General features: G+C 46.6%; 1 protein-coding gene across 5 annotated transcripts in view; it reads right to left on the bottom strand.

The window, feature by feature from the left end:
* Positions 1 to 9,977, bottom strand: part of grid2ipb (glutamate receptor, ionotropic, delta 2 (Grid2) interacting protein, b) — a 59,909-nt gene continuing 49,932 nt past the window's right edge. For all 5 annotated transcript variants that reach the window (XM_067429532.1, XM_067429530.1, XM_067429531.1 and 2 more), the window contains one exon: positions 1 to 1,175. In XM_067429532.1, the coding sequence (XP_067285633.1) occupies positions 1,104 to 1,175 (72 nt within the window). In that variant the 3' untranslated portion in view covers positions 1 to 1,103. The remainder of the gene's footprint in view (positions 1,176 to 9,977) is intronic.

Genomic DNA, 9,977 nt, shown 5'->3' with positions numbered 1-9,977 from the left:
TAAATGTCCGCAAATGCGTATTTATTCAGGCGAATCAAATTAAGACATCTCAATAAAACGCAGCAATGTGGCCTGTTGATATTGAAGCCGATATAGAACTGCTCAGGAAAACGCTAGGCTAGTCACGCCAAACAATTTGTAGGCTTCACAAATATTAATTTACAACTAATTTGGTAAAACAAGTTCAATATAACAAATTGATACAGAAACAATCAAAACGGTAATACATTACATAAATAGAAATACTTCGCTACATGCAAATGCAAATTGTATGTTTTCTCCTCTTCTATCGTCTCTGGTTTAGAGAAATAATAACGGAGGTTCTGACAAAGAAAAATACATGACACAAAGACGGCCAATAAGGAAGATCATGCATTTGTTCAGAACAGAAGATGTCAGAAAGAAATGCATTGTTACCTTAAACAATAATACCTAAAAAGGTCAGACAAGCTACATACTCATGTTAAAATAACACAGGTGATTTGTGTACCCTTCTGAATTTAATAATGTGAGGCTTGAGCGTTTTCTTAATTGAAAAATGATTGCATGATGTAAAACCTACCACAGATCCTCATGCGCGATTGAACCACCCGTATCAACTGTAGCTACAACTAGTCTTCCGATACAGATTTGTGAAAATATTTTTAGTGAAGGGTGTGCACTCTTGTTCGGCTGTGGTCAGCGACTCACAATGGAGAACAACAATAAAACACTAACACTATGAAGAAATCTCATTTAAAACTTTTCTGTGTGTTTAAAATACATTTGGCTTAAGGATGAGTAAATTCATCACAAAAACATTCATTCTCCTCTGTACCAAAATATACCATCAAAAATACCGTCGGTGCTCTCCACCTGAAGTGTTCATGTTCCTGTTACATTCTAAGCAGCAAATCTCAAAACAAAATTATTAATAATTAAGCTATATTGATATACTTTCTCAATAAACAGGCTGAAGTTCTGTATAAAATATATATTCTTTATTCTAAAGATATTTTTTATTTCAACTAAGACATTTTAAAGGAAGGCTCATCCTTTCACGCTATCAAGTTCTCTGTGTTTATTGGCACATTCTGGGTTGGAGACGGCAGATGATGTTGGTTTCACCAGGCCAACGGCGAGGCTATTCGGGGGCTTCTGGGGTTTTCGGTTCCTTGTGTCTCGCTCAGCGCTCTCTATCGAAGAGAAATACAGAACACACTCACCTTTTTTATCGTTAATTGTACAAAAGAAAACCGGGAACAACCAAAAGCATAAGACATGATGAACACAGCAAAAATAGGCCATTACATATGAGGTCGTGTGAAAAAGAAAATACACCCTTTTGAATTCTGTGGTTTTGCGTATCAGGACCAGAAATTGTCTAGTCTATAGCTGGTCTTATAATTAGATAAATACAACCTCAGATAAATAACAACACACAACATTACACGTGTCATCATTTAATATCTCAAAATGGAGAATCCATGTGTGTGAAACTAAGTACACCCTATGATATATGATGTAGAACCACCTTTAGCAGCAATGACTTGGAAGTAATTATTTTCTGTAATGCTTGATCAGTCTCTTACATCATGTCTTCAGTTCATTGAGGTTTACGATCATCTATTTATGCACAGCTCTCTTAAGGTCCCGCCACAGTTTTTTAGTCGGGATGAGGTCTGGACTACTTTGATAGGGCCATTGCAACTACATGATTCTTTTCTTTTTCAGCCGTTCTGCAGTCGATTTGCTGGTGTGCTTGGGTTGGTTGTCCTGTTGCATGAGCCAATTCGTTTAAGCTGTCAGTCAGATGACCTCACATTTAACTCTAGAATACTTTGCTAACAGAGGAGTTCATGTTGGACTCAGTGACCACAACTCAAGTTGGGTTAAAAATGGACAAACCCAGAAATTGGGTTGTTTGAACCTAGTGATTGGACCCATTCAAACAACCCAAATTCTGGGTTTGTCCATTTTCAACCCACTTGGGTTGTTTTTAACCCAGAATTGTTTAGAGTGCAAGCCCAAATCATCACGCTCCACTACCGTGATGGACAATTGGCATGAGGTGTTTGTGCTTATATGCTGTGTTTGGTTTCTGCTGTGCATTATGGCCAAACATCTCCACTTTGGTCTCATCTGTCCAAAGGACACTCTTCCAGAAGTGTTGTGGTTTGTTCAAATGCAACTTTGCAAGCCTTCTGTCTGTCATGTTCTTTTTAGAGAGAAGAGGCTTCCTCCTGGCAACCCTTCCAAACAAGCCGCAATTGTTCAGTCATTTTTTTAATTGTAATGTCATGAACTTTAACATTTAACATGCAAACAATAGGTTACTGTCGTAACCCCGGTTCTCTGAAACATTGAGTGGAGAGATCCACCTATGGGAAGGGCATCCGTACCTGACCTCTGCAGAAGCATCCAATTGCACCAAGTCTGACAAGACAGGCAGGAGCGCACAGCCAATGCCCAGTAAGGCCTACCCCTTACCAGCGGGCATATATGGGCTGCATACGCTACTGTACATCAGTAAGTATATTCGCTTCTCGTGCGGTAAGCGGGGCAAAGCTGGTGGATCTCTCCACTCGATGTTTCAGAGAACCGGGGTTACGACAGTAACCTATTGTTCTCTTTCATCATCTCGTTTCGAGATCCACCTATGGGAGAGACATGGACAGCTCCCCGATTGCCCAATACACTCACAGTGAGGTCCTGTTAGCCAGAAAAAGACGGTCACCCCGAGGGGCGGTGCACGACGCGTCTCATAATCATGAACTCGCCACACCGACGCAACCGCGTAACTGCGGTGTGAAGCAGGACATGAAACATAGGCTATGTGTGTCACACATAAAGAAGGCAGGGTTAGGAAGACCCCACCCCCAAGACCGAATGTGCTACTGAGATTCTGGTGACATCCAGCCTGTAGTAACGCACAAACGTATGGGGAGAAGCCCAACTGGCCGCAGAACAGATATCCTGCAGTGATACTCCCCTGAACAGAGCCCAAGAGGCGGCCAAGCCCCTCGTGGAATGAGCTCTGATGTTCCCTGGGGGTTGCACTCCCTTTGATTCATATGCCAAGATTATAGCGTCCACAAGCCAATGTGAGAGGCGTTGTTTAGACAGGGGATCCCCTTTGCGAGGAGGAGCCCATGAAACGAAGAGTTGGTCACTCTTCCGGAACGCGCTGGTCCTAGACACATACGTTTGTAACGCACGGACTGGACACAGGGCATTTAGCCTCTGATCCTCCGCGGAGGAAAAGGGCGGAGGGTGAAAAGCGGATAGCTCCAACACCTCCGATGTGAACGCAGGGAAACATTTCGGCATGAATGCTGGATTAGGCTTGAGGAAAACCTTATCTCCACCCAGAGAGAAATTGATGCACGAGGGGTGGACCGAGAGTGCATGTAACTCACTGACACGTTTGGCTGACGCCAAGGCCAAGAGCAAGGCTGTTTTGAAGGACAGCAACTTAAGGGGAATATTCCCCAGAGGCTCAAAAGGGAATTGAGACAGAGCTTCCAGCACCATGGAGAGGTCCCATTCAGGGATCGTTCTCCTAATGACTGGCAAGGAGCGACGGGCGCCCTTCATAAATCTGCGGATTAGAGAATGCTGCCCAACCGTTGAGCCCTCAAAACCCACATGACAAGCAGAGATAGCTGCCAGATAGACCTTAATAGTGGAAAAAGACCTGCCCTTATCCATAAGGTCTTGGAGGAAACACAAGATATCAGCGACTGAGCATTGATATGACGTGAGACCCCGCCCATCACACCACTCATCGAACACCTGCCACTTACAGCCATACAAGGACTGTGTAGAAATGGCCCTGGCATTCTGTATAGTAGCCACCACGCGCGGGGGAAGCCCTGACGCGCTTAGGTTCGTCCTCTCACGGGCCAAGCCCAGAGAGCTACCCTGTCCGGGTTTGGGTGATAAATCTCCCCGTTCGCTTAAGACAATAGGTCTGTGCGGAGGGGGAGGCACCACGGCTGGGCATACAACAGAGGGATTACCTCTGCCAGCCACGGCGCTTTGGACCACCTGGGTGCTATCAGGATGAGAGAAAAAAAACCCTCTCTCGCCCTGGCCAGTGTGAGAATTATCAGGCACAGGGGAGGAAAGGCATACAGCAGCACTCTGGGCCACGGGTGGGCCAGTGTGTCCACCTCGAGGGGCGCGTCCAAGTCCTTTAGAGAGAAGAACATAGGACAATGGCTGTTTTCGCGCGAGGCGAACAGATCTACGGGCGCCCGTAGTCTCATCCATATCATGTCTACTATCTGAGGGTGGAGGTGCCAATCTCCGAAGAGCGGGTTCCCCCTCGATAAAAGATCCGCGCCTCTGTTCAGAATTCCCGGAACATGAGTCGCGCGTAACGACAGGAAAACTCGCCTGCTCCATACCAAACGCTTGTAAGCTAGGGCATAAAGCTTCGGCGAGCGCGCGCCGCCTTGACGATTGATAGCCACTGTCGTGGTATCGTCGCAGCGTACGAGCACATGATGTCTCTGCAGACGAGGCAGAAAATGATTCAGAGCCTTCTAATTGGTTAGAAGCTCTAAATAATCTATGTGCTCTGAACGTAGTTTGCTCGGCCGCAAACCGTTCACAGTTCTGCCCTCCTGGATGGCACCCCAGCCTGTTAGGGACGCGTCCGTCGTCACGACTTTCCGCAATATGACAGTCCCCAGAGGGGTACCCTGTGCGTAAAAGTCCGCGCTCTTCCAGTGGTGCAGAGCTGCAGCGCAGGTGCGCGTCACTGTTACAGAGCGGCAAAGATCGTGTAACGGGCTGAAATGTAGTGACAAAACCCATTTCATGAACGCCCTCATCCTCAGGGGTCCTAGTGGCAAAAACTGGATAGCTAAAGCCATAAGACCCTGTAGCCTGAGACATGTGCGATATCGCCCCCTCGCCCCCTCTCTGAACTGTGACAGACAGTTCGTCAGAGAGAGAACGCGCTCTTGAGAGAGACGCGCTCGCATGGAGACTGAGTTGAGCTCCATGCCCTGGAAGATCACCCTCTGACTGGGTGTAAAGTTGCTCTTGTTCACATTCACCCTGAAGTCCAGAGATCGGGTGTGCGCGAGCACACGGGAGGTGTCCTGCAACACCTTTTCCCTCGAATCGGCTATGATGAGCCAATCACATATGTATGTCAGGATCCGTAGACCAGACATTCTTAGGGGAGTGAAGCCCGCTTCCACACGCAAACAGAAAGTTCGGGGGCTTAATTCTTGCCCGAACGGAAGCACTGTGAGTTCGTAACAAATGCCTTGATAGGCGAAACGAAGAAACTTCCGGTGTGGTGGATAAATGCTTATGTGGAGAAAAGCATCTCTCAGATCGACCGATGTGAACCAGTCGTTCCGTTTCATGACACGGGCGAGCGAACAAAGGGTTAACATTATGAATCTGTATTTCCTCAAATGTTTGTTCAACACCCTGGGGTCCAGAATAGGACGGAGGGAACCGTCCTTCTTTGGGACCAGGAAATAACGGGAAAAGAAACCCTGGTTTATCAGATTGTGGGGAACCACCTGAATCGCACCTTTGTTTAGAAGAGAGGAGATTTCCTCCTTCAGGACGTGGGCCGTGCTTTCCTCTGTGTGAGAAAAGAGAACGCTGCTGAAACGTGGATGTTTCATAGCAATCTGCAGACGATAGCCCTGTAATATCATGCGTAATACAGTAAGCCAGGCTGACACACAGCTCGTGTGAATGCTCGTCCGGGCCGTGCTGGCTTCGAGCATGCCTAGCTGGCTTATTTGTGATGCAATGGCGCCCTCTAGTGGAGAAACTAGGGACGACACGTGCAGGTTCACCATTACGAGAGAAAGGGTATTTCCCTACATTGAGAGGGTATCTCGCTGTGACGAATTCATTTGATTCGTTAGATTTATTGTGTTTTTTGTGTTTCTGTGTGTGTTGTGTTTTCTGGGAAACACTGGGGCCGAAGCCTTTATTATTTGGGTGAGGGGAACACCGTATGTGCGGTGTGGTTACACTGCTTTTGAACTTTTCCTCACGACAATCCCCTTGAAGAGGGGGGAACACACATCGTCCACTAAACACATGGGCTGGGCAGCCACGGGAGGGGGACACCCTACAGCAGGAACCTTCCGTCATTTGGACAGGGGTTCTGGGGCAGGAAGAAAGCCCAGAAAACTTCTTTCGAGGCTTTTCCTTGACCTGATTAAAATTACGTCCCGGGACCGGGGGGTTAGGCAAACGCACAGGGGGCGCCTGGCGTGGGACCGTCTTCCTGGGAAGATACAATATGAAGGCCTTGTGCTCCTTCTTGTCGTCGCATCGTTGTTGCATCATAGCAACTGCGGGGCCAAAGAGAGCCCGGCCGGGCTCTACCGGGGCGCCTGCGATACGTTTCTTTTCGCTGTCTGGGAGACCAGACAGGTTGAGCCAGAGCGAGCGCTCTCCTACCACGGAAAGCGCCATAGAGCGCCCGCAGGTTTGGACGACCTGACGAGCATTACGGAGAACGAGGTCGTTAACCGTGATGATCTCCTTCCACAGTGCAGGAGAGGGAGAAGATCCCTTATCAGGATCTCCGCTTGGTAAGCGGAAAGGAGGGAGGAGACATTCAGAGTCCTAACAGCCAAGGCCGAGGATTTATAAACGGCCTGGTGCACCGAGGCAGAAAAACGGTCCATCCTGTTAGGAAGGACCGGCTTCGGGGGGGGCGGGCAGCCCTCCCTGGACTGGGTTGAGGTGTCTGGCAATGGAGGGCTCAATGGCAGGCGGTTCGCCCATGCCACGAGCCGCCATATCTTTAACCTCCAGCCCCGCGAGACCGTGTTTAAGATCGAGCGGGTCGTTCCAGTAGTGCCTCATGTGCTTAGCGCACGCTGGAAGAACGGGAAAGAGTTCTTTCCTCGGGCCGGGGGGGGGCTCCCAACACTTTACCGTCATAAATATCCCTCTCCTGGTCAGTGGCGCTATGTGGAGCCGGCCATTTAATGTTGAGACGAGCGGCCGCTCGCTCACACACATCCAGGAGGATGGATTGAGGTAAGGCCGTGGGGGCGCTAGCCTGGGGAATAACAGAGGGCGGGATGGCCTCCTCGTCCTCCGAAATTTCAAAAAGGCCCGCGTCGTCGTAATCACCGGACCCGGCAAGATCGTCGGCGAGCGGGAGGTTACCCGTGAAGATGTCCTCTTCGGGGAACTCAGGATTGGGCTGGTCAGCCAAAACAAGAGCCGTCGCGCCCCGGGAGGTCCCCGGTAGCGCGCTATCGTCACCGTGTTCCATATCCGAGTACGACAAGTCGAGCTCGCCACACTGAGTAGCGGCAACTTTAAGGCGGTGTCGCAGGAGTTTCTTAGGCAGTACCAGGCAGTAACTACAGTTCTCCGGGTTCTCTATTGCCTCCTCTGCGTGCTTGAGGCCCAAGCAGACCACACAGAAAGGGTGAAAATCCTTAGCGGCGATAAGAGACCCACACGCGGCCGGGCAGGCCCGTGATAGGCTAGACACAGAAGGAGAAGGCTGAGAGAGCGACATACCCGCGAAAAACTCAGAAAGGTCCGTGGCGGCAGCCGTGGAACAGGAAGACGGACGAGAGCGCGAGCGGCTCCGAATGCAGACACAGAATGTGGCAGAATAGAACTGTCACGCCCGGTGGAGGCTGATCTGGCGATATTTCCTCCTGCAGACAATAAGTGAGCAGCGCAAATCTAACCGAACTGTGTCAGTGCAGAGATCGCGAGAAGCGAATGTCAACTGATGTATAGTAGCGTATGCAGCCCATATATGCCCGCTGGTAAGGGGTGGGGCCTTACTGGGCATTGGCTGCGCGCTCCTGCCTGTCTTGTCAGACTTGGTGCAATTGGATGCTTCTGCAGAGGTCAGGTACGGATGCCCTTCCCATAGGTGGATCTCGAAACGAGATGATGAAAGAGAACTAAGGCCTGTAGTCTGAGGTGTATCTCTTGGGGTTTTTTGCAGTGTATTTGAGCAGTGCACGGTCTGACCTAGGGGTGAATTTGATGGGACGTCCACTCTTGAAGATTGGCAACCTTCTTGAATGTTATCCACTTGTGAATAATCTTCCTTGCTGTAGAAATATGGACTTCAACTTGCTTGGAAATGGCCTTGTAACACGTCTCAGATTGATGGGCAGAAACAATTGCTTCTCTAAGATCACACACCTGTTAACATTAACCTAAAATCTTCAGACCAGCAAACTGCCAAAACGTCTGCTTTTATAGAGATGATCACACTTGCAGATGATCAATTAAACAAGGGCATTTGATTAACAATGCCTGCCTACTTACCCTCTTAATTCCTATGGATGCAGTAATGTACTTAGTTTATCACACACATCTTCTCCATTTTCGCATAGTTTTTGGTAAATAAATGACACTGTGTAATCTGTCATGTTGTTCATCTGAGGTTGTATTTACTTAATTATGTATATTTTAAAACCTTGCAAGGACCATATGATTTTCTGTTAAGTGCTGATACATAAAACCAGATAATTCAAAAGGGTGTACTTTCTAAAGCATTTATTAATATTAGTTACTGTTAATTATAACATTTACAAATACATTAAAAATACAAAAGCAACATAAATGAACCAACAAACAGTTGCATTTTTATTACTTATCGTTAATAAATACTTGAACAAATGTATTGCTCGTTAATATGGTAACCCATAAAGGGTTAGTTCACCCAAAAATTAAAATTATTTCATTAATTACTCACCCTCATGTCGTTGGACACCCGTAAGACCTTCGTTCATCTTCGGAACTCAAATTAAGATATTTTTGTTGAAAGCTGATGGCTGAGAAAGGCTTCAGAAAGGCCTCCATTGGCATTCAGTACATTTCCACTCACAAGACCCATAAAGGCACTAAAGACGTTGCTACAAAGTCCATCTCACTACAGTGGCTGTACAATAATTTTACAATGTGACGAAAATAGTTATAGTGCGCACAAAAATCAAAATAACAACTTTATCCACCAAGTTATGGACGTGAACTCAACGCATGTGTGAGAATATGACGCAGCTCCGCCGTTCAGATCGTTCAGACACATGACCCGGAAGAGGAGGAGCGCCGCTATTGCGTGAGTTCACGTCCGAGACCTACACGGAAGACAATAACTTGCGCACAAAAACTATTCTCGTCGCTTCATCAAATTATTGTACAGCCACTGTAGTGAGATGGACTTTGTAGCGACGTCTTTAGTGCCTTTATGGGTCTTGTGAGTGTAAATGTACTGAATGCCAATGGAGGCCTTTCTGAAGCCTTTCTCAGCCATCAGCTTTCAACAAAAATATCTTCATTTGTGTTCCGAAGATGAACGAAGGTCTTACGGGTGTCCAACGACATGAGGGTGAGTAATTAATTAAATAATTTTCATTTTTGGCTGAACTAACCCTTTAAAGCCTTTATGTACTGTATAATGCATTATTATGGTATTCATAATGTACATTATAATGCATTATATCTTTTCATAAATAAATGTAACCAATGTTAAAATGCATTATAGTATTTGTATGTAATGTTATAATGTATTATAACTGTGGTTACGGTTATTCATGAGACCATATAATAAATTATGAGGTGCATTACAACGTAAAATTAATGCATTAAAATGCTTTTATAAAGCATTATCGATAAAGCCTTTAAGTAAAGTGTTACCAATGTTATTTAATGCATTAACCCAGGTGTTCCCAAACACTTTTTTATTTTTGTCTGCAAAAACAGATCTGCAAAAATGATTAAAAACGCTGTGCATGCCAGGCCAGTAGTTTGCAATGTCACTTTGTAAAGAAACACTGTAGACTGAACATGTAACATGCATGCGCACAATGTCACTGTTCACAAATTCTCGTTTTTTAGGCTTAAACAGAGACGGTAATGGTATTGTTTTTCATGTTTTCAAATGTTTCTGTTTTCAGGCCCCCAAATCGCAGTTGTCGTGTAAATGAACGGACAAAAGATAAAGGTTTTCGGGTTTTAAT

The sequence above is a fragment of the Pseudorasbora parva genome, chromosome 21, assembly GCF_024679245.1.
Source record: "Pseudorasbora parva isolate DD20220531a chromosome 21, ASM2467924v1, whole genome shotgun sequence".
Taxonomy (NCBI): domain Eukaryota; kingdom Metazoa; phylum Chordata; class Actinopteri; order Cypriniformes; family Gobionidae; genus Pseudorasbora; species Pseudorasbora parva.
This window is presented reverse-complemented; position numbering and strand designations above follow the sequence as displayed.